Source organism: Chlamydotis macqueenii, chromosome 2 (assembly GCF_036417535.1).
Source record: "Chlamydotis macqueenii isolate bChlMac1 chromosome 2, bChlMac1.mat, whole genome shotgun sequence".
NCBI lineage: Eukaryota > Metazoa > Chordata > Aves > Otidiformes > Otididae > Chlamydotis > Chlamydotis macqueenii.
Genome location: NC_141557.1, coordinates 68,779,089 through 68,804,067, shown reverse-complemented (window position 1 = coordinate 68,804,067; position 24,979 = coordinate 68,779,089). Strand labels below are relative to the sequence as shown.

Sequence of the window (24,979 nt, the reverse complement as noted above, 5' to 3'; positions counted from 1 at the left end):
CTTTTTTCTATAGTTTTTTTTTTTCTCCTCCTTACTCATCCTACAAACAGAAAAAAAAGCTGCATCTTCACTGCACCTTGCAGCTAGCATTTATAACAGCATAATGTATACATATTTCCATGGACAAGCTCTGTGTTCTTGAACTGTAATTCTTTGTCTGCTGTGGAAGTGGTGGTGTTTTTCTCCAGGGTAAGAGATACCTTACCTTCCCTCATATCTGAACTGGTAGCAATAAAGTTTTAGGTAACTGGGTTGCACTCCCCCTCCCCCCATCTTAAATGCTAGTTTCTGGATTACTGGCACAGTAAATAGAACAAAAGAAGTTGTCAAAACTCCCTCTAGAAGGGGTTTTACTTATTAGTTCTGGCAGTGTTAACTAGGTCCAGACTGATTCCCATGCCTGAACTTTTAATCCTTAAGTCAACAGTGCCATTCTTTGAAAGAACAGGTACGTGGCATCTCTGAAGTTCTGGTTCAGCTAAAACATCTTCACTTCAGGTGGTTTACCAACCTCAAAACAGTGCTTTATTCAGGCTTGTTTATTGCCATTTATTGCTCAGACATTTTTATTTCAGTGATGCATGCCAGTAACATTGCTGTAATCCTAGTGATACATTTAAGATGACAGGTTTTTTGGTAATAAATTATTAATGTAAAACAATAGTGACCCTCAAAATGATGAGGTATTTTCATACAGATACATTTGCTCAGTATGCAAAGACTTTAAAATCAGGTTTCTAGCCAAGACTTTTTTTTTTTTTTTTACTTCAGCAATATCCAGAAGTTGTTATCTAAAAAGGTAGTGACTTCATTCTGGAGAGTTAACTGATGGGAAAGCATCATTCTCCCACTATTAAGCAGTGAATCTTGTCCTGAAAACATCGTAAATGAAGATCTGAACACATACGCAGAGCACTGTATTTATAAACAGAACACCACCACTTGTCAAACTAAAATATTGCAGAATATTAATGCATTCCAATTAAGTTTTTTCATGAGAAGGCAAGAGATGATACAGCATTTCTATTGTCAACTAAACCATTGTCCAAAACTGGTAAGAACTTCAGCCACTGAGTCGCGAGTTACAGCTAAGGGAAAACCACACAAAATCTGGGCTCTAGAATAATTCCAAACTCTTACTCAAATTTTAATAAAACATTAACATTGCTGCTTATATTCCTTTCCCAGGATGCTAATAACATGAGAATAAACGAATTATCAAAGCTATGTAACCATGCAAAGTATTAGCCTTCTTTATTCAGTATTTAAGTAAGTTATTCTGAACATACAAACAATTAGCCAGAATTATAAAGTGAAAATAACCAGTATTTGTACTTCCGTAGATTTACACCCATAACACATTTCAGTTAATGTCTTCTGCATGCTCCTGAAACACATTCAATTGTTTTGGTTGGTATTATACGCAAGAAATAGACAAGTGCTTTCACTCCGAACAGAAGCAAAAAAGTTTCCTTTCACTAGCATGGTCTGTACTCTTCATAGCTCAAAAAAATTATTTACACATGCCAGTTGCCCTAACACTGCAGTGTAACATCCTTCCCAGAGAAAAAGCAGCTCTTATTTCACCTGTGTTAGCTCTGACATGAGAAATACGTGACAATGCTTGAGACAATCAGGCAAAAAACTTCACATCAATGTTCTGATAAAATACTGAAAGAGGTGAGGGAATACGATCTGTGAAGCAATAAGGGACGTGGTAACCACTGCTCATCTCTCTTGCCACACACACAGCACTCAATTAACATGATTTGCCTCGCCGTCTTAATACTGCAGTTCTCTTCCCCTCAGAGTTTATCGTATGACTTGGGCAGCTGCTTGGAAAACAATTTGGTTTTCTAGTTACCCACCAACATCCAAAACTGTAGGAGTGACATTTCTTGGTGGAGTATTTCTAGGTATCTGCTTTCCACAGACTGACAAACAGAACAGCTCCTTCCCGCAGTTAATACAGCCTCTTACTTTATCATCAATCAGCGCTTAATACTTCCAGATTTAAAATCGATTGTTTCTCCCAGACATCTCTTTGGCATTTGTGAAAACTCCAATACTTTGAAGGTAGCCACTGGCATCATACCAGAGGAAAACATTTTCTTTAGCTTCTGAATCAGTTCCCATTTAAATTTGGGCAAAAGATTCTGATAGACATCTCTATTTCAGTTTTGGGGTAGGTCTTTGTTCACTGGGGGTGGGAGGGGACGTTCAAAACCAGTCTGGAAATACCATCTTTTGGTATCATCTGACTCCATTTCTTCTTACCACAATAGTTCCTGCTACAATATCATAGGCTGTTCTGTTATGCTGGAAAAACAGCAGTGTAATGAACGCAGGAAAAAATGAAGCAATAGAAAAATTCTTGATCAAAGCTCGTATTGTGGACCTGAAATGAGAACAGAACATTCAGTGCCTTATTTTCACTTCTCTGCTTGGATTAGTAGCTCGTTTTGCGCCTCAGTTTTGCACAGCACAGAAATAAATCTCGAGAAGAGCTTATTTTACCACCTAACCTGAAAAATATTAATGATTGAATAATTGCTATTTTATTCTTAGATCACAGACTCTAAACAGCTCTTGCAATCTAATTATTGCAAAGGCCAGTAGTAAAGAAATGTGTATTTCCTTCCAAATCACATGCTTTCCACACTCTTAACCTGAAAGCAACGTGACTGAGCTAAGAGCACTTACGTTGTCATACTGACGTTGGAAGATGGAATGACTAACACGCGGCTGGGCGCGATAAGTACAGATGTATCACATGTCACAACTCGCAGGCCCAGCAAGAATTTCCCTGGAGTTGCTCCACCTGCTCCCCAAATGCAGATTATCTGTAAAAGAAAAAATTATTTCAATTCCACGCAATGCCGTGTTATTGACTGGGCTAGCAAACTTGGTTTTCCTCAAAACTACGTGAATGTCATAAGCTTCAACATAATCCAAAATACTATAAAGAGGATTTACTTTATAGGCCAATGGTGACAGAATTTTAAAAAACATTTATTCAACAACTGACAATTATAGATGTTGGCGTTTATGAGTACTTACCTCATAGAAGCAGACTAGTAACCTGTAGATGAGAGCTACTATCATCATCTTCTGCAAATCTTCCATCGACGTATCTTCATCTATTTCTTCTATTATGTAATGCATGGCAAATTTAGAGATGTCCCTGTACAAAACAAGACTGAACTTTAAAACCATCTTTCTCCCAAAGCCAATGTTACCCCTTTAATACTAAAATTCACTCCTTCAGTTCTGGTACTAGTAAAAGAACAAAAGCTCCTTGGCTTCTCTGATACTAAACAAGCCATGAAAATTCAGAACGCTAGGTTTCCTTCCGAGTTGCGACCTAGTTTGTTTTGTCTTTTTCATTAAGAAAAGATCATTCTTTATTACCACTTTTGCACAATGGTGTCCCTGGGCAGTGAGCTGCAGAATTGTTCTGAAAATTCTCACACTTCTTGGGAGATAAACAAGAGATTCTGCATCTGATCATCTAACTCCGTAAAAATGGAAGGCATCCAAGTCTCTTCCTTACAGGAATTATCGAGAAAAAAGAAAGAGGACTTTTCTTTATAAATGCAAGGGGAAAGTTCCAAGTCTCCCTAAGCAAGGGAGACCTATCCTCCCTTGCATGATCGGGGTTCCTCACGCTCAGTAGTCTTTACCGCTCACCATACTCTTCCAGACGCAGGCACCCGGGCACACAAGAAGTTTTGAACTTAAAGCAATTGAAACCTTCAGATTTTTACCGTAATAAAGCTATGCAAAGCATCCATTTTGAGTCAATTGCATATTTTCACAAGATAAACTCTACAGATTTAACATTCTTATCTGATACCTGGAATGGACATACTTGCAATGTGTATTTAGGCAAGGACTTTTCACTCACATCTAAGTGAGAATTACTACTCACATAGAAACGTGCAGTCCCTCTTCAAAACAGTCCACCTATATTTGTACTGCTTGCCCTCCTCTCTATTCAGACTTAAGGATTGGAAAAGATAGCAAATTAAGAAAACAGTGTGCAACAACCTGCCATTTCCCTTCAGTAGAACCTGGGCCTGAAGTCTCTGTCTTAAGCCTGCGAGTAAGAATGTTTTTCATGACATCTCAGTTTAAACTCAAGCACAGCACATCTCAAGCAAAAAAAAAAAAACCAAACCCAGAATGCTTCTTTGAAATTACTTATAAGCAACTTATTGGCTCTTGCAAAAGTAGTATTATTGAATAAGCTGTAAATTAATTGAGAAAGAGTCCCTCTCTGTCACCTTCACTACTTTACAGCAGCAATATACATATAGTTGTTCCTCATCTTTTCTGTCCTTCATTTTGTATCGTTATCCGCCTACTACAAAAAAAAAAGAAAAAAGATACAAGCTGTCAAGTTAGAGCTGAAGATTTTGCCTAGGAAACAGAACCAAGTTTGGCATTTTAACGGCATGCTTATCTGAACAAATACCAGTGATCATTTACGCTGACATATTTATTGTTTTGGATTTGACCCTCTTCCACACACCTTTCAAGCAGCAATTTAAGGTGTCCGAAAGACAGAGTATCAGTTTACAGCCAATCAACATTTGGAAGGTTATTTAGGAGACAACTTGGATTCCGAGATGTGTTTGTAGAGTAATGGAGTTACTGACTACACCAAACTCTCATCTCCTAATCAGAGCGAAATATTTGAGTACAGCAATCCACCGCAGAGGTACTAAGCGAGCTACAGAATCAGATATCTACAGTTAAAGAAGCAGATTAAAAAGAAACAGTCTGAGGTAAATGATTATATCTGAGCATAAAACGTGAAACGAAGAATCTTTCAGTCTAGCGTATAGCTGATACACAGAATGCGTAATCAGCTTTTAAGAAACCCAATTTATGCCCAGTAAAGACTGCAGCATGGTGGCATTCCTAGCAATCAGGCTGTATTTTACGAGTACATACATATCTGACATGCATGATCCGAAATAATTTTTTGTTGTGGGTTAGCATTGTTTTGGTCACAAATCTAAAACACAGCACCATAGGAGATGCTACGAAGAAAATTAACTCCATCTCAGCCAGATCTAGTACATTTTAAAAGGTTGTTTAAAAAACAAATGTATCTGTCAATGTTTTTTCTTTGAAATTCTTAAAGGACTTTTTAAAAGTTTTTCTCCTCCAAAATAATAGTGCAAGTATAATCTATCCTTAGTAAAGAGTTTGTCAGCCTACGAAGACACCTGTACACATTCTTTGTTTCCATCAGCTGACCCAAAATCAGGAAGTATTTAAAAGGAGGTTAACCTAGTGGTGCTTCTTGCTCAACTTTTGACAGTTATTAAGTGCCACCACATGCATAAGCATACCACAGATACATTATGACACCTCAAAGAGCATGAAGAGCTGAAAGCTGTGTATAACAAAAGCATTAAATTGTTCAACTTACTTTATTCCACTGAGGTGCATAATACTTAAAACAATGGTTGCCTTTATAAAGAACAGAATAAAAAAATCCACCATCTCTGCTATGAACCTGTGTGCCAGCGAAGGGATAACGAACTCCTGACCTGTAACAGAAATAGTTAACGTTACCCAGATTTTACTGCACTAACATAAAGTTCATAACACCATCTAAACGTTTCGCATTAACCTCACTGCAAGAACATTATCAAGACCTTGATCTCAGCTCACATCATCTTCAAGAAAACTTCTAAAAGTGTATGAATAAAAAATGACCTGAATTATTTAAACTGGGTTATAAGAACCTTCTTAAATCAAATCTCCTTCAGAACTCTGAGTCCCCTCATAACTAGCATTATAGGCAAAAGCCCACCCAGCTAAAGAACCAAAGTACATTGAAGATGTACACAATTTTTGTGTTCTTTCACTTACAACAGCTTACAATAGATTTCAGTAAATCTGAGAGTTCAGATAAAAGGGAAATCAGATCTTCGATCTACCACAACTTTTCTACTGCTCAGCAGCAAAGCTTCCCAATGTACCAAGTACCAGCTCTCTAAAAGTAAAACACAGCCTATTTCGTCTCAAGTCAGATGAAGAAACGGGAGCGGATGAAAATACTAGTCATACCTGGCATAAATATTCCTACAGACGCCTTATTACAATAAAACACAGCATGCTGCCCTACCGCAAGCCAGAAAAAGTAACACGTTCCTCCTATTTAACTGGCCACATGCAAATGAAGGCAAAATAAGCAGCCACAGTTACAAGCTTTTGTTGCTAACACTACCTCAGATGACTAAAGCAAAGAAAATATTAAAGAGTATCTGAGAAAGTTTCCAAGGAATAGTGTTGCAAAATAACTTCATCTGAACCCATCCACCCCTCTGCATTTCCCAAACAACAGGACTACTCATTTGAAACCAGCAAGGACGTGCATCAAAACCTCATTTAGAAATACCCAAGTACTACTAGATGTAACTCGTGGAAATTAGTGACTGTGTTTGTCAAGTGTTTCTGAGAATGCAAACCCTCACACACAGGGAATGGAGAAAAGGACACAGGAAAGAGAATCATTCCTCCCTCCGATCTCAAAAAATATCACCGAATTTCACTTAGAGTAAACCTCCACAGTTCCACTGTCAAGACAGATAACATCAGTCTGGGCCTCACAAGCTATGCAACGAAGCTGAAAGTCCACAGCACTTGGGTGCTTTTTAAATGGTGTAAGCATAATCAAGCAGTGATTAGGTAAGAGCAAGTTCTTATTTAACGTACCTCAGTTTATATATCTGTATTTCTTACCTGTTTCACTGATAACTCTGCATCAATACTATCAAGCAGCATGACTGTTACATAAATAATACTAAAATTGATTCAATTCTCATTGTCAAAGCATGTCCCAGTTGTTAAGTAAATTCCAATTAAAGATTCTTCAATTAAGGCAGAAGGGAACATAGCCAGTTTCCCCAGTCCCAGCTTGAGCATACAGCACCAGGTAAGTGTTCATTTGCTCTGTTAAAACGAACACGTTCGCTGGAGCTAGTGGCACAGTTCCATTTTAAATATATTAGACTCAACGACTGAAGAGGGAAGAAGCTAAATGGGGCTAAGAAAACAAGTATCCAAATAATGTTAAACTCCATGATATTAAGAAACCTTGGCAACCTTCAGACTCTGACAGATTTCCACTACAGTGATTTCAGATGTTCCTCCCATCAAAAATCCACTACTTGGCCAGGGGTTACTATTGGTATGGCAGGGACAGCCAAACGCAACACGCATCCAGCTCAGCTCAAAGCCTAGGATCTGACATTAAACTAGCAATGACGATGGGTTTGCACCAGCCAAGCCAGGCAGAGCAGGTGAGGCTTGAGCACACGTTTTGCCCTGCTGTTCCCAGCAGAAGAGCAGTAATCTCCCGCAGAAAGGCAGGGAGGGGTAAGGGGAGGAAGTGTCTCAAATCACGATGACCGTCCATAAAAAGCCTGCTGCTGCCCAAACTGCTGGCAATACCGGTGCCCTGACACACAGCTGCAGGCAGACTGAACTGGAAGACACAGTCACCAATTCCACTTTTTGACATCCTAGTTTACAATCTGCAACATTAACACAAGCTGTCACTTATTTCAGCTTACGTAAGCACATCGAGCTGTAAACTGCAGTGACGTAGCGACAGACAGATGACCCGCCCCGCCAAGCCTGCCGTGTGGGCAATAATCTGCAGCAGAAAAGAAGGAGCCATAATTGGTTTAGCTGTTCCAGATACATCCATTTGCGATCTGGAGCCAAAGCACCAGCACAACAGTCTTTGTTTATAATTGTATCATACCACTGTATCATGTCGAGTTCCCTTAAGAAGGCCCAGTGTGTTGCAACAGTATTCTGCATTCAGAATAACCATGTTCAGCAGCAAGAAATTATACTCATGCCCTAAATTACCTTTAACATACAGAATTAGCTCCTGAAGCTAGGTAAAAATCCAATAATCATTTCAATCTAGCCTTTGTCCATATCATCTTTATCAATGACTGCCAATACCTGTTTATAGGCAATTGGTAACTGAGAATCAGGGCACAATTAAAGAAAACACTACTTTGTGTTATAACCTTGTTTAAACAACACCTGCTCAAAACCACAGGAAAGAAGTAAGTTCAGAAACTAGACTCCCTTCCCTTCAAAAGAAAGAAAAAGCAGCTAAAAATGTTCTCCCCTCACACCCAGCCACGGAGCTTATAATTAATGTTACAGATCAGTAATGCTGCACTTTGCCCCGCAGAAAGAAAGGAGACCTGGCTTTCCTCCAAAGTCCTTTAGCAGTGTTCTGCTCCACGGTTTTCTACCATTACTCAAGGTGCTACCAAACATTCGAGGAATGCCACCGCGGTGCTCCTCGACTTGGGAAGAACTGTTTGTGCTCCAGGTTTTATCTCTGACATGATCAGAGCAAGTTTGTCTTACTCTTGAACAAATACAAACAGAAGCACTGCTATGCAGAGTCTTCAATATTTATAACCGTTAACAGGCTTTTGTTTGATTTGGGTCCTGCCGCTACCTGTTGAACGTAAGCACGTTTTCACTTCTCTGCTTCAATTTCATAAAATGATTTTATTTGAGCACCAAGAGCTCACTAAAACTGACAAAGTCAGTTTAGATTTCATCATCCAAACACGCCACTTACAAAGCTAGATGCATTACAAGTCTGTGATCACAAGAATAACTTTCACTGGAAAAAATGAACTCCTTCATATCTGCGAAAACCCCTCACAAGAAATGAAGTTGTAAGTCACACACACAAGTCAAACCTTCTCCAACCTGCCTATGGATTAAACTCTGGATTTCCAAACTCGGCGGCGTTCAGGCTGCCTGTCCCCTTTCACAAGGCACGGTTCCCCGGCCCGCAGCAGCGCGGCGACCCCCAATCTTGCAAACCCCCTCGTTTCCTCCTCGAGGCCCCGCTTCCCAGAACGGCGGCAGAGGGGCCCGCGGAGGCCGAAGGCGCTGAAGGGGGGGCGAGGCCTCCGTTCCCCCTTTTTCACGCCACGCCAAGCGACCCAGGCCGACCCCTGCCCGCCCGGCCGCGCCCCCCCCGCTCACCTGCCGGTCGCCCTGGCTCCCTGTGGACGCCGCTGCCGCCGGTGCCGGCGGGGCTGCCGGAGGCCGCCCTGGGCAGCGGGGCCAACCTGCCCGCCGCTCCCGCCCAAGCCGGGGAGGAGGCGGCGGCGGCAGCGGCGGCGGCGGCAGCGGTGCGGGGCCCCGGCCCGGCGGCGGCCGTGTGTGCCGGCACCGGAGCGAAGAGGTAGAAGGGGCTGTAGTAGGCGGTGGCGGCGGCCACCCCGGGCGGTGAGGAGGCAGAGGAAGGGGGCGGCGGGGCGGCGGCGGCGGCGCAGGCGGGCGCGGCGGCGAGGAGGGGGGGCAGGCAGCCCTGCCAGCCCAGGTACCCGCAGTACGAGTCCCACAGCCACTGGTGGACGCGCCGCGCGTACTCCGCCGCGCTCAGCGGCTTCGCCCCGCCGCCCTCGCCCTCCGCGGCCGCCGCCGCCGAAGGGGAGCAGGGCGGCGGCGGCGGCGACGACCCAGCGGCAGCCTCCCCTCCGGCGGCGCTGTCGCTTCTCTCGCTGTCGTCCTCCGCCATCGCCGACGCCCCAGCACCGGTCCGGCCCGCGTCCGGCTCCGCGCCGGGCTCCGCCATCTCCTCCATCCTTGCTGACACTGAACGCCTCTGCTCACCGCGCATGCGCTGGGAAGACGCCTCGCCCCTCCCACTTACTGCGGGGGTGGAGCAGAGGAAGCGGACAAACAATGACGCGGAGTCCTTCGGGCACGCAGCCTGACGAGGAGCGTACCACTGTCCAAAACACCCCTTAATGCTGTCGCGCTAGGAAAGAACCAGCCTTCCTGTCCCCCCTACCCCCCCCTCCGTGAGATGGTGTCGCCTAGCACCGCGACGCGGTCTGCCCGAGGCGGTTCCAACTGACCCCGGGAGGGGGGGGGGGGGAGGCCTAACGGCCCGAGCGCGGTGTGCGTAGCACCGTCAGTGCTCCTCAGAAGACTCCCGGCGGCAGCGTACGCGTGGAAAGCACGTAGTTTTTTTTCCCTTAAGCTGAGTTCCCCGGCCCCGGTTCCTTCGGCAGGTAGGGCGGGGAGTAGCCGTCCCTTCAGCGGGAGCGGCCGGCGAGCAGCTTGGCCCGGCCTGGGGCCCGCGGCCCCCTGGGAGTGAGCCCTCCGGGCCAGCCCGACGGCAGGGCCTGCGGGTTTGGTAGCCGGGCAGCAGCTGTATGGGCAGCTGGGCGCAGCTGTCTGTCCTGTGCCGCCACCCGTGACCACAGTTTCTGACTTTCTGAACACTTTCTCTCTGCTAATCGGAAGTGGGTTGAAATTGTTGGGAGAGAGAAAAGGCGTTAAACTGCTCTTGTCTACTTCTACAATGGGATTTTGTCTAAACGTTGCTTTCTTTTCTTTCCCCCCGTTTTCATCTTTTCCCCCTACCACATTCATGTTCTTCCTGTGCAAAAACACCAAACGAGGAGCCCAGCAGCAGGTTTAAACACAGTCCTCCAAGTTAATTGTTGATATGTAAGGTTCCTGCGTACTATTAAGCATCTCAACCAGACCACAAGTTCCGTATTACACAGATGCTAACAAAGCTCCATACTGAATGAACTGGTAATATATACTGTAAACATGGAGCGTTTCCCATTTTTAACACAGCAAATAGTTTTTCTGGGGAAAAAAACCAAAAACTCAGAAATTTCTCCTGTTCTGTTATACTAAAACAAATACATTATTTTGTCCCGTAACCCAAACTCACTTAAAAACTGAAGTAGTTTCTGTGGACTGAGTCTCTCATATAGAAAAAAGCTGAGGTGAATTGACAAAGTGCTTAGCAAAGAACCCATACCATCTTAATTAGACGCAGTTATATTAAGTGCCGGCACTCATTGTGTAGATACGGTTCTAATTGCACTGGCGTGTGTTTTGTAAGATAGACCTGTGTGCAATCAATATGGGTAAATGATTTGGGAAAAATAGCAAGTTTTAGTAAGATTAGGAAGGACAATGAAGAATGAAAGAAAGGAAGGAAAGAAGGAGACAAGCATGTAGAAGAAAACATGCTCTTAAACAAGCTAACAGAAAAACTAGCTTGGAAAACTGACAGTAAAAGTTAACATAACAGAGCTTCTTCCTTTATAATATTTTATATCTTCCTTCATCAGGTACAGTCTATTTTTTTTTTAATTGGATTTTCACCACAAACCCTTCAGGACCAAATAGTGTCAGGCTTTTTTTTTTTTTTCTGTAGGTATGTGGCTGCAGGGTTTGCAGACCAGATCAGGTCTCAAGGTACAACTACAAGGTGCCACAGGCTTTATATAATGCTGCCAGTCACATGTAAGTTGTAGGGTCTCCAGCAGCATTGCACAGGCATAACCAGTTAGAACCCACTGTGTGATTATGCTGGGTACTCACTGTGGAACGTAATCACTGACAGCAGAGAGAAGGGGAGTGACAGGTAACAGAGACAATGTAATATTTCCTCATTTCAAAACTTTTCTGTTACTAGTTTCTCATTATTCTACCTTAAAAAAATTAACCCAAAAAAGACCCACAAATTCTGCAGGCATTCAGATTATTCTATCCTGGGATGCATATGATAGAGATGCTGTAACAACAGGGCTTGCCAGTGGTGGGAAACACCTTAGCTTAGGCTTTTGATGACAAAGGGTCTCGTTTTGCTGCTGTGTCAGATTGCCACACGTTATGGGAATACTTGAAGTCTTCTGCAGCACCGATTTCTCCCTACTTTAGTTTGCTTTCTTTTGTAAGCAGAGTCAGAAAGGGAGATAATCTTGGGTAGTTCGTTGTACCAGCTGATGAAAGTAAGTGGTTGAATGCCTTGGCAGTTAAATATCCTCTTATCCAGAAATGAGACTTAGGCAAGAGGAAATGTTTTGAACTGCATCAAAAGAGGGATGTAAGCACCTAAAAGCTGATATTGCAATAGTCAAGGTTTAAGGGGAACCTGGAATCCCATCTTAAGCTCTTTACGTATGAGTAATGCTGAAAAGCCCCATCTGTCACTCTTGAGTGCGGAATCTTTTATAGTCAATAGGAAGCAATAGTGCACCGCTCTGCTGTAAATCTAGGTGTTGTTCAGAGCTACAGACAAGTATCTTTTCTCATTTTTGATGCGCATTCTAGTGTCTTGCTTTCAAGGCAGGGTTTTTAACAATTTTTAAAACCAAAGAATTGCTGAAACATTCATCTGGATGCATGAAACAGAAGTTCAGTTCCTTCCTTTGCCTGGGGGATGCAGATCACATCTGCATCATGCTGAAGTGTTCTAATAATAGGAGCTCTTTAAAAAGAGTCCGTGGATGAGAGTTGTTGGACATCAATCAACAGCAACCTCTTGTCGTTCCAAAGTGGTTAATTACTGTTGTGCTCAGCAGCCTACATATATTCCTGCTATTTAGACATTTGTATCATGTATGTTCATGTACAGAGTGAAATTAAATGCAAATGTTGGTTAAAGAACATCACTGAAACATACAGACTGAGTCACCGAAGAGTGAGAACTTTATCCCTTGTTGGGGCAAGCAGCCAGGTATAGAACATGAAACTTGAGCCAAAAACCAAATGTCTGCCTTTACGTAAGTGTAAAGTAAAACATTATCTATTTCAGTGTAGAAAAATGGCACAACCGTCTCCCAAATTAAATAAATTTAATAATTTAATAAAACGGATCTGTCTCATCCATCTGAGGATTTTGAAGCAGAGATTGGCTCTAAAAGCTATCATGGTCCACTGAGAGGTATTTTCTTTCCAGTAGATGCAACTTCAAGCGTAATACAGACAGAAAACAAAATCCTAGTGGTCACGGTTGATAAAAATGCCATAGCAAATCAGCTGGAGAAAAAAAAAGGATGTTTTCCACTTTTATCTTAGGGCAGTTGTTTTTTTTTTCTTCCTTGTTCATCTCAACCAAACTTTCTCCTTTTACCCATCTGATAATTTCAAAATCAAACTAATCTTTAAATGTTTTTACCGTGACTTCTGGAGAGGAGAATTCCCCAGTACTTTGACAAACAGAATACATGTCCTTTGTCAATACCCTAGCCCAGCATTTCTCATGAACAGCAAGAGCTGGCGAGTGCCTGAGCCTCAGCTGGTTTCTGCCATCTGGTGGATACATGGAGACACTACCTCAATGCTTCTCATTTGCACAATTTTTTTAGTAACAAATATCCTAAATAACTAAGCAAGTTTCACAGAATCGCAGAAGGGTTGAGGTTGACAGGGACCTCTGGGGGTCATCTGGTCCTACCAATCCGGGAGTCTAGAGCTGGTTGCCCAGGACCAGGTCCATGCAGCTTTTGAACATCTCTCAGGAGAGAGACTCCACAACCTTCCTGGGCAACTTAGTCCAAAATCTCCTTCTCTTTTACATGTATTTTACTGGCTGATTGCCAGTATCTATACTGCACTTTCTGTTTTGACAGTTGCACTGATTTAGAGCACAATCGCAATTTTAGTGCAGTGTAGAGCTGAAATCAAGAGGCCTATCTTGTATGGCAGCATGCAGTAAAAAGGAATGACCAATAGGATCTTAGGGATGCTCAGCATTTAGCAGTTCATTCCTTGCTGGAGTCAACTATTAAACACAGATGAAGCTTGCTGCTGAAGACTTGGTGGACACAACTGATCATGGTTGGGATGATTGATCAAATCATCATTCTGCAGCTTGTTGACTATTTCTATCTCAAGATACACTTGCTTTTTCAGAAAATGAGTTTTTAACGTTTAATTGTACACAAATTCTTGTAGGGTAGAATCAGAACCTTGGAATTATTTCATTTATTTAGCCCTCCTTTAGATTTTTTGAAGTAAAACACCGGTTGCAGGGAAGGAACAATCCAACCTGCTGGAAATGTATGACAAGTACTTTTTATGAGGACCAGAACTGACAAAAGATGGTTATAGATTTTTTGTCATGTGGCTGACTAAGAGTACCAAATAAAAGCTATTTTAAAGTCCCTCTCCTATTTTTCTGGTGTCCAGTAATAACATGGACTTGCTAGCCTTTTCTCCAGCTGAAGCAATTACCTTGGGTCTGTCCATGCAAGGCCTCCTTCCTTATGTTTTAAACCTCTGCCCTCTGACAAAGTTCTCAGGTGTGTTCAAACTGTCAGGCATGCACTGTTACTGTGTAAAACTTGTTCCTGTTTAGAAACCAGTCAAAAAAATGTACTTGGGTCTTGGATGTTGCAGGAACAGGAGCGTTAGGGAGAAGATCTATGAGGAAGCCACAAGGTAGTTTGCTTTCAAACGTTTAAAAGAAGAATCAGACCAGCCTTCACGCAGTTTGTTTTTGAGGCAGGAGTTAAATCCCTAGGGGGAACTAAAGGAATTTGCCTGTGCAGTGATTCAGAGCTGTCTCACTGCTTTCTGATTATGATTGAACAGCTGATACTTGTTTTGTATCACACCTCCAATGGATTAAGTGGCTTCCTGTTGCAGCATAATGACTTGATCCCTATTTGATGCTGGATGAAAACAAGAATATTTCAGGTCAGAATGCTCCAGAATGACATTATTTTATGGAACAAATTATCCATTGTATGATTCTTTGATTATGATTTAAGGACTAAACAATTCTTCAACAATCCTTCTATCATGAGAAGTATGCGATGCCCATTTTTCAGATATGAAGCACATCCAAGTGAAATATGGAGTGGTACGCTTGTGGTTTGTTAACACAGGACGGACACATCCAAAGCCTTATATGGAAACAATGGGAACACCTAAAAATAGAAGGCAAACCTTATAAACTTGCACCAGGTCATGATAATCTCCCTAGACATAATCTCTGAAAGATTCAGGTGTACCTAGAAGTGAGAATCATGAAAAGCTCAGTTCTCTGGCTGACACCGAACTTACACGCAAGAAACTGCAGGTTTAACTGCTAGCATGCAGAATACCCACTCTTCACTGTCAGGTGAATTATGGCAGCAAAAGTGATAATATTTAATGAAAGGGGAGGAGGAGGTACTTTTTCTCAATCAAGCTGTTGAAACAGCATTTAAGAAGGAGAAAGCATATAGGACAAACACTGCAACGGAGCAAGCTCTGAACAACTTTGTATTTAAACAAGTACGTTTTCCTTTTTATTTCATAAGAAGTTTACTGTTGAAAAAATGGTATATATTAAAGCAAAGACATTATACACATAGATTAAACATCAGATAGCAAAACCTTACGGAATGAGCACTACTGGTTGTATTGTATAGGGTTTACAATCAAAGATATACTTAAAAACCCTCAATAATCAATGTACTTTCAAGGTAAATTAGGCACAAAGTTTAGCTTGTAACTAGCTCTGCAAGCATCTCACTGTGATTTCACTGTTACAAAGTATTACAAGTGATCAAAAACAAGCTTACTTTTTAAACTTTTAAAATTTTATTTGTACTATGTGCTGAAATAGTACAAATGTATACAATACTCCACCTTTGTTAAAAAAGCGTGTACAATAGGGACTATAAAGTAGAATCAAAGGGCTAAACAGGAAAATACCCCTTTTTTGGGCTCAGAATTAGTATGACATGAATCTATGGCTCTGCTTTGTGGACATATTTGAAATTGAGTAAGTCCTACAGATGTGGGGAAAATAGAGGAAGATATTTGTAATGAATTGGAGCTACAATAGCAATATTTTAAAGGAATGTTATTAGTAAGGAAACCAGTTGGTATCTGACATATATGCCTCCCTCAGTTTTCAAAACAGGATGCAAGATAAGTGCAAAATTTTAAAGAATGAGAGATTGTCTCACAGAAAAAAAAAAAAAAAAGAAATCCAAGAATCAAAAAACCTTCAAGTTATTTTCTGTGAAGTTTTAGCTTAGATGAGGCTTTAGGTTAGAAAGAATTATTAATCTGCAAGAAATGAGAGGGCAACAGCAAGTCCGTGGACCATAATAAAATCTTACCTCACAGAAAACATAGCGATCTTCTAAATATACAATTAGAAAAGTGTTTGATTAAAATATCAGGGTTTTTTAATCTTCTGTTAGCAAAAGGTATTGCTGAAAGTTGTCCTTTTTTTTTCTTCTTTAAAACAAAACCTATTATGATTGCCACAGAACTACAAGGAATTGCATACTTTCCAAGGGTACATTTTTACTGCATCATACAGGAATTGCTTAATAGGTAAAAATAAAAATCTTAAAGTGTTAATCCTGGTTTTGATTAGCAGAAACAGAAAAAGAAATTCACTGAAGCATGATGGTAACAAAGTGTATCATGCAGTATTTTGGCTTAAAGTATACAGCATTTCAAACCAATCATGTGACTGGAGGGTGGGGGTTTTAATCCATTACATTCATGTGACATCATTTAGAAATAAAATCGTATGCGAAGGCAAATGGTGTGGAAACGTGAAAAATACGGGGATGCCTAACAAAAGCGTGCCGGATGTGTTACTGTTTCTAGCATGCAGAGCTAATGCTTGAAGGCCTGTCACAGCAGTATGAACTACTGCTACTTCTAGTTCTTTACATTACTGCTTTGTTTGTGCTGGCTGTGGTCTGGTCACGGTCAGCAAGGGCTGTACGGCATTAGGAAGTTAACCCACAATCTCTGCAGGTTCAGTGACCAACTTAGATCCATCCCATGCTGTCTTGAACTGTTCAGGAACCGGAAATTCTTTCTGGTAAGAAACAAAAGCAACAATGATGGTTAAATAAACAGCGGATAACTCATGAAAACTGGCGGAATTCGATTAGTGCTACATGACTGAGAAAGCATTGATAGCTCAGACATGCCAGGATTAGAGAGAAGCCTTCTTCATTACCCTAGGAAGCTATTTTGCAATGCCACACAGGAAAAAGCCTTATTGCTACGCAGTTTCAAATAGCCTTGGTATGGTACTACTTTGCAATAATCCCTCTCACACTATTATTTGGAACAACTAAGTAAATAAGCCTCATGTCAGAAATTACTGTAGATTCTATCAGTGTCTGGGTTGGAAGACAGTAGAAAGGATTTAGATGTGGAAATTTAGCGAGGAGACATTTTAAGGACAAAAGCAGTACTATAATATGGAAGAATAAAAAAAAAACCACCCTATCATTTAAAGTGTGATACACTTCAAAAGACTCGGCATCCCTTGCGGGGTACACAAAACGAAGCTGTTGTCAAAGAAAGTCTCCTTCCATTCCACGTATTCAGTGAAAGGTTGTGAGATATCGTTGGGCCTTTCTCTGTTCCCAGTTAACAGAAAAAGATGTGAAGAGAAGGATTTTTTTCATTCAGACCTCAAAATGATGTTTTGATAGCCAGTAATTTCAGATGATACAGTGATCTGAGGCAAGACTGATCAAAAGGACATTTTAAAAAAAAAAAGGGGGGGAATACGCACCCACTGAAAATCATTCCCTTTTTAGTTATCTGAAGTTGGGCATCCAGCAGTCACTTTTGGAAATGCAGAGCATTAGAATTCTCTTGTTACGTATTTTCTTCTATAAAGCCTAAACCCCTTTACCATACAAATTCCAGCCCAAAAGATTAATCAGAAATTTAAGTTCTGTCTATGGCCATTCAGTGCAATTTCAACACTGCTCTGTTGAGGAAACTAAGAAACTATTAGGAGCATGCTTTGCCTGCATGATCCCTTGCTAGTGTGTGAAGTGACAAAGCATGTACTAGAAATGCTGGTGGACATATTCTGAAAATCTTACTAGAATAGAAAAGAAGCCAGGAAAATGCACATGTTTAAGTGGTTTTTAAGGACATATGTGGAAAATACTAGAAAGTACTACAGATGCTACCCATGTATCAACAGCTCTAGGGAAAAAAAAAGTATATTATACTGTATTATTTAACCTGTAGTAGTATTATATTTATCTGAGTTTTAGCATCATCATCTTCAGGCTTGAGTGCTCTTGTGTGAAGTGAGTTTCTTTGAGAGATTATGTTTAGATATAAAAAAAAAAATGTAGAGGACATGAAGCCATTGTTTATAAAAATTGAAATAAATAACATCATGTCTGATCTTTGAAATTGCTTTGTGCCTCAGAAAATAAGGAGTTCTTCCTGCACTGATAGCTGAAATATCAGTACATAGAAATTCAATTGTTTTGGATATTTTTTTTGTGTGATGTAGTATGTGTGGTACGTTAGTTTCTTTCCTAGCAGTTTAAATGCTATTAGCTACCAAAACTAGTGGGGAAGGGGGAGGAAAACTTTAAAAATATCTCACTCACATAATCGCCATCTTGGGGGATAAGGATGTTCATCTCGGATGACTTGGCGCTCACAATCTCACAATCTAATGATTCCTCACTGAGGTAGATGTGGCAGCCTTCAGTTTTGTTAATAGAAATGGTTGGCACTTTCCCCATAACCTGCAAAATAAAATCTACTTAATATCAGATCTCAAAATGCACAGAAAGATACTGTTAATAAAATCCTCATTGCCTGCCAGGTCTAATTTTGGCGACCAACGTCTGATCTGTGTGTCAGCTGCCTGCATGATGGTTCTATTTGATTTGTTAGACACTGTGAAAATTCTTGGTGGTGGTAACAAAGATCTATACACAACAGCAAACTTACACAGCAAGCTTTTAGTACACAGTTTGATGAAAGGCCTTCCCTGATTCTCTCTAATTTCAGTGACACTTTTTGTGTTGATATTTAGGTGGTGTTCACGTTGTTCATCAGTGAGAACTGGCTAAGAAATCAAACATGTCAAGTCCAACCTGCGAAGGGCAAATGAAAGATCCCAGCGTACAGTGCTACTACTCAACGTACGTTTTGTAATACATTCTGAAGACTTCAAAGCTCTTCCAGGTTTTACAGCATACAGTAGGAAAGGGTTTTTAACCCCTTCAGACAAGTTACAGTTCTAAAAACCTACTGAGAACAATTTAATTAAATCTCTAAAGGTATTTCTTATGTCACTTTAAAAGCAAGCATAAGATTTTCTTGGGGAGAAAGGGAAATCTTCTCTTCTTTACAGTTCTAGAGATTAAAAGATTTCTTCATGGCTAACTGTCTGTCTTGCTGGTTGTCAGTAAAAAATCCTCCTTCTCCTGCTGTCCTCCCTAGCAGGGACAGCAGTATACTCTGGACAATGCATCCAAAGGGCAGAGGTTATTCTGAGCCATAAAACAGTAACAACATGATAGATAGGAACTTGTTAATGAAAGTGTCTCACATCATTCAAGTTAAGAATATATTTTCAGCTTTGGTTCCTTAAATGTGACAGCAAACAAAGAACAAGTCTGTCTGCCCTCATGCATCCCACTCTGATCCTGAAGTCTGATCTATGTAGTGATCAATGCACCTTAAACTGATCTTTCTTTTTCTTTAATGGATTCTCATGCCACAGAGAACAAAAGGAGAGTGTGTTTAATACATTGTGCAAACATCTGGCAAGAAAAAAACCCAAAACACTAGAAGGAAGGAGAGACTAGGAATATGGCACTGAAGTAACTATTTGTAGCAAAATCTGTAGGATTAATTTACTGACATTTGTTTCATTAACATATCATGTATTTGCAAATTATAAGCTCAGGTCTTCAAAATACTGAGAAAACTGAGGTGCTCAGTACTTGACATATTCAAACCCCGTGGAAGCTGCCTGATTCAAGCAGCACATAGCATAGAGCCAGACTCTGCCTTCTTAAGTGGAACCCCACTCTGCTCCACGGCCTTATGCAATATTCATGGAACCTGCTTAATCACAATAATTTTGATTATTAGAAAAGATATTTCCCCTTTATTTGAGTATTAACAAGCTTTGGATTTGCTGTTCATTACATATGAATTTTTCAGCTTTCATGAATCGTTCTAGAGGTAATCATAAAAATCATCCAGTTATTTAAAAAAACACTCAAATAATGCCTGAGATCTTTTTCTTTAACTAGCTGCCTCTGCCATAAGAAGACATGTCATGATCATGAATAAAACTGCTTGTTACAGTTCAGAAGATGATGCACAGCTGGTAGCAACATCAGTCACTTGCGTGAGGTTCAAAATATAAAAACCCATCTTGCTATTATTCCCTGTGGTGGCTGTGACCAGTATTTCTGAAGCGTGGAGCGGAACTGTCTCCATTACATGCCATACAGCAGGCACAGTCTTTTAAGCAAAAGACCTCATCTTGCCTGAAGACTGACAGTTTGGCATAATTTAATTAACAATTCATTTCTTTTTTGCTTAAAATAGTACATCCTAAAGTCTCTTCTTGAGACTGGCTCGTGTATGTTGGACACAACCCGAGCAGCAGAGCATGCATAGTCAGACCTCTTTGGAATGAGATGAATGAAGTGCTGTACATGTCAGGCAGACTGTCTGTATTTTGAACAGGGCAAGTATCCCCAACAGAAAGGGCAATATATGGATTTAAAATACATCTATTTTCTTTTCAGAAGAACCACAAGGAAAGTGATCTCCGATGAAGCTTTGTTTATTTTGCTTACTCATGTAATGTGTCACGTTGCTGGCAGAGGAGATTTTAGAAATCCTGGTGCCTACTTTCACTTTCTGTGATTTAGTTGTCCTTTGTCAGTCTATTTGAACATTTCCATTGAGAGAAAAAGAAAAAAAGAAATACCCATATTCTGGGCTTAGAAATCAGTTAGCTAAGTGCCAGAATTTGTTCCATAAGAACTGCTGAACTTTCAAGTGCTAGGAGCTGTTTACCATGAAAGCAAGAACATGAGGGCCAGAAGAAATAGTTCTTACAGTGTATAAATCTTTCAGCTCCACTGGAACCAGAAGGGACTGGGGTAAGTGAGGTTTGTTCAGTGATGCTCTATAGTTTTCATCGGCATTTGCGAAATACATCAGGAGGATTTAGTGCATATAAAGATAAATTTGGATGGATCAGTCTCTAATTTTTGTTGTGCTCCTGTGAGTTTTTAAAATCTCTTGAAGCTACACCGTGAGCTTTTTGTTTCCTGCTTGTTCTCTGCCTATCTTTCTTTTTCAAATAGATATTTACCTGAATTTGAATGTCCCTGGAATTGATCACTTCCACGATTCCCACAACGTTGTCAAACACAAGGCCAAACTTTTTACAGTTGTCTAAAATAAAAGCAATAGTAAATAAGAAAGGCAAGATAAAAGCAAATATATGCACACCTGCTACATTAACTATGAAAGTTCCCAGTCTTGCGCTGCATAGCTGAGCGGCGTTACTCACGTGATCAATCCGTTAAGGGGAACGGAATGGTTTAGATGCATTATTAATCACATAGACAGTTTTTCAAGATTGGCATTTAAAGCCCAGCTGAGCTATCTACTCACCAATAGTAATTGAATTGATTTTCCCTTTTATCTGAAGTGTAGATTTGTTACACTTAAAAATGTAGGCCACTTGCTTGAGTTCAGTGTTGGTAATGACCAGGTCATTCTTATCCTCTTGATATTCCTATTTCAAAAGAAAGTTTATTTAATTGTTTGTCTTTAACTAGCTAACAGTCAGACTGAGTTTAGCACAACTTATCCTCGAGTCATTGCATCTTCAGTTACAACAGAGCAATATCCTTCCTGTGGCTTAAAAATCTAATCTGCTTGGTGATCGGGTGTTTCACCTAATTCACCCTTAGATGACACAGGTATATTTTAGAGCTGCAGAACTGAAGAACTCAGCATAGACCATGAGAAAACCATCAGTTTTGTAGCAAATACTCTATGCTCACAACAATTTAAAAATGCCCCCACAAAACTGTTGCTTGGCTGCCATCCAATTTAGAGCGGCACCTCGAAGAACAGAGCAAGTTTTTGTTCCCCCAGATGTTTTATGATGGCCTACACAGTGTGTTATGAACAGGTGCAGGCATTACCATATACAATAAGGCGTAATAGGTGAAGAAATTTCCTTTCATTGTGAAGTGTTTTCTTTCATTCATGGATGTCAAGGAAAGACTAGGGATCCACAAGGAAAGTTCCAGGTACTACAGCTCCAAGGCAACACAACACAGGCAAACTGACTGCACCTTCTGCAAACTCAACTCCACAGTAATGGCTGTGTATATAACCCCCCGCATGACTAAACCGCTTATTGTTTCTTCCCTCTTTTAACCAATACAGTCATGTGAGTTTCCACTCTTAGATTCTTTGCTATATGCCTACATAAATCAACTCCCCAACTTCAAACAAATCTATCTTTTCCATCTGTAGATTGAGCAAAAAGAAAACACCTCTACTTTTAAGCACAGGAGATGTGCTTGCGTGGTGATGAAAAACAAATTTATAATTCCATTAGTTAACAAAGCTGGAGAAAGTGCTCTGTGATAATACTGTTATTTCTCACTTGCACAAATGGCCTGTAATGAGGGATTTTAATTAGAGTTCTTCACTGGACTTGTTTCTGGGGGATTGTCTAATTTTGCAGGAAATTTATATGCTGGTTCTGACGTTCTCCAGTTCAGACAAATTACTGTATGATTCTCAGAGACAAATGAATTAACTTTAGATGCTACAGAATATTAAAAACTAAACTGTGGCAAGGCAGAGCAATGCAAGAACCAGTCCATTTCCGTTGCAACTTGATCATGGACAGCCTTTTGCAAGATGTTCAGTGCTCAACCTGGTTTGCTATAAGCAAGGTGCAATTCAGAGGTGTGACTGGAGCTCACCACTCTCCACTTCTTTCCCTCTAGCTCCAAGACAGGCGCATGGGTCTGCTGCGGGGAATTCTTGGGAGAGGTGGGACTTGGAGTATGGCTTTTTGTTGGAGAACGAACAGATGGACACTGGGCACGTAGGCTGGGGTTCTTGTGAGTCTTCTGGTCATCAGAAACATGTCGAAGCCCTAAAAAAAAAGTATGTTTATTAAGGAGATTCTGTTTTCCAGTCCTAAGGGTAAGGTTCATTTGTAATAGTGTTAAATTATTCTGTGAATTTACATTTTTTATTTCCTCAAAGTTTGCCTGGGTAACAACCGAAAGTGTGACTGCCTACATATTTTTAGCAGTTAATATAAAACCTCTTTCCCTGTGGATGGGCTATCTTAGTATCTTTAACAGGAAATGCCACAATGTCTTCTAGTCCTTCTCTATCTGTAGTAAGCTCTGAGGGCTTGTTGTATCATATTTTTCTATCCATAAAAATGAGACTACTTTTCTAACTTATGACAATATTTGACGTACCCCTGCAGCATTAAAGGCAGATATATCAATCGTATATATTTAAACTCACAACCTTCCACTTTAATTACAACTATCCAGTATTAATACAAAAAGTTTTATTATTGTACTCCACACTGAGCTGTAAGCCATACCTTTTCACCTAACATGTAACACATTTTGACACAGGCTGGTAAACTGAATGTCAGTCAGAAAGAGGGATACATTTTTATCGCAATTGCAACTTAGAGATTCACCAGCTACTGCGGATTGAAGATGTCCAGTTTGGCTGCTTTAAAATTAAAAAGATACTTCTAAATAAATGGTGTGAATGTCAAGTATGCTGAACATATGTGAGTGCTGTTTCTTCTAAAGGAGATTTTGGTATGCAGTCTCATCCATCAGACCCAGTGCAAGCCTCAGAAAGATCTGAGCTGCTTGAATGTAACTTAAAAATGCAACGGAAGTTGGGTTAATATACATAGCAGTTCTCAATGTAGTTTGACTCATGGACCAAAATTTGATTTCTTTTCTCCTGACCTTTGGTAATTGCCTCTCCTTGGTTAAGCTGTGCAAACAGGGCTGAGCGAGATGCAGTTCCTTCATCCTTTACGGTTTCTGTATCAAATATGGGGGGAGGTCCAGGTGGTGGCGGTGGTGGTGGCGGTGGTGGGGAGAGGCACGACCCGCTTGTTAGAACAGATCGCATGGACATGGATGATGCAACAGGACCCTGTTTGAGACAGATGGAAATTATTTTACATACAGTATTTTGAGGAACATTGTATTATGATAACTGTTATTTATTAACATCCTTGAATGCTGTGAGTTTGAGTGACTCTAGGCAGCTGCAGGCTCAGAAGAATTTCTGGCACCACAATCGAACATGAAACTGTGAATCTTTCCCTGGATCAAAGCAGGCAAGGCTGGAAAGACTGACAGCCTACAGTGCTACCTTACTGCAGAACTACTCCACCAAAAATATTTCTCTCAAATGCTTGTCAAGACTGATGTGAAAAATCTTTAATAGTAAAGCTTCCATAATTTATTCCAGTGTTTACTTTCATAAAAGGGAAAATGTCTCCTTTTTTTTTCAGATACCAAATTCAGTTAGCCATAGATGATTGGTGTACATTCAGAAGCACACAGAAAATGTTTTGATCTAGCACAAGTGACTGGGAGGATCACGAACTGCCAGTTATACATATGCAACATGCTAAATCGTACGCAAGATGTAAAATGCCATTCTTCAGACTGTTCAAGTAATCTGCAAAGATTCAAACACAGAAGAATGTAAAACTATGGTGACTCAAGTCTCTTATTTCTGAAATTCAGTATTTGAGTTTTTAGTTCAATTTCTTAAATTCTTTTTTTATTTTTTACAATTGCAGGAAATCACAGCACACACGTTATGAGTGAGGGGGGCCTTAGTAAAGTAAGTAATCCAATCTTTATTTCAGTTTGCCTAATCAAAAGTACATGTTTTGGTCTGAATTATAATGCTTACATAGAATATTAGCAAACAGACAGAAAATACGAATAATGATCTAATTAAAATTTCATGCATCCTAATAATAGATGTTAGAATCTGAGAAACCGAGAATGACTTTTTCTGTGTTGCCACTGAGTGTCACTCTGATCCCACCTCTCTGCAGCAGAGCTGAGACTGTTTTAAAAGAATGGTTGTAAAAAATTAAGATTGGTTCTGATTAATTTAGCTGTACAGACATTGTGCATTGCACCAGTATGTATTTACTAGGTGGGCAGACACAATAAGAAAATGACAGGGACTTACAGAGTGACAGCTCCTCTAATTGTCTACCTTTGTTAATAGATACAGGTTGTTAAAAGTGCATCCCTGGTAATCAATATTGGAAGTAGATATT

General features: G+C 40.5%; 2 protein-coding genes across 6 annotated transcripts in view; both read right to left on the bottom strand.

The window, feature by feature from the left end:
• Positions 1-535: 535 nt before the first annotated feature.
• Positions 536-9,719, bottom strand: FAM8A1 (family with sequence similarity 8 member A1). The gene is made up of 5 exons (XM_086740197.1): positions 9,055-9,719; positions 5,444-5,564; positions 3,061-3,184; positions 2,704-2,843; positions 536-2,398 (listed from the first exon to the last, which is right to left on the bottom strand). The coding sequence occupies exons 1-5, from the start codon at positions 9,692-9,694 to the stop codon at positions 2,254-2,256; spliced, it is 1,170 nt and encodes a 389-aa protein (XP_086596323.1). The 5' UTR covers positions 9,695-9,719; the 3' UTR covers positions 536-2,253.
• A 5,358-nt stretch (positions 9,720-15,077) lies between these two features.
• Positions 15,078-24,979, bottom strand: part of CAP2 (cyclase associated actin cytoskeleton regulatory protein 2) — a 69,291-nt gene continuing 59,389 nt past the window's right edge. For all 5 annotated transcript variants that reach the window (XM_086740189.1, XM_086740191.1, XM_086740188.1 and 2 more), the window contains 6 exons: positions 23,634-23,826; positions 22,605-22,780; positions 21,271-21,394; positions 20,966-21,048; positions 18,222-18,362; positions 15,078-16,666 (listed from right to left, as the gene is read on the bottom strand). In XM_086740189.1, coding sequence (XP_086596315.1) covers positions 16,583-16,666; positions 18,222-18,362; positions 20,966-21,048; positions 21,271-21,394; positions 22,605-22,780; positions 23,634-23,826 — 801 coding nt within the window. In that variant the 3' untranslated portion in view covers positions 15,078-16,582. The remainder of the gene's footprint in view (positions 16,667-18,221; positions 18,363-20,965; positions 21,049-21,270; positions 21,395-22,604; positions 22,781-23,633; positions 23,827-24,979) is intronic.

Coding starts and splice junctions, on each gene's coding strand:
- FAM8A1 (XM_086740197.1), bottom strand. CDS start 9,694: ATGCGCGGTGAGCAGAGGCGTTCAGTGTCAGCAAGGATGGAGGAGATG. Junction 3,185..5,443: donor ATGCACCTCAGTGGAATAAA/GTAAGTTGAACA, acceptor TGTTTTGTACAG/GGACATCTCTAAATTTGCCA. Junction 2,844..3,060: donor TACTAGTCTGCTTCTATGAG/GTAAGTACTCAT, acceptor TTTCTTTTACAG/ATAATCTGCATTTGGGGAGC.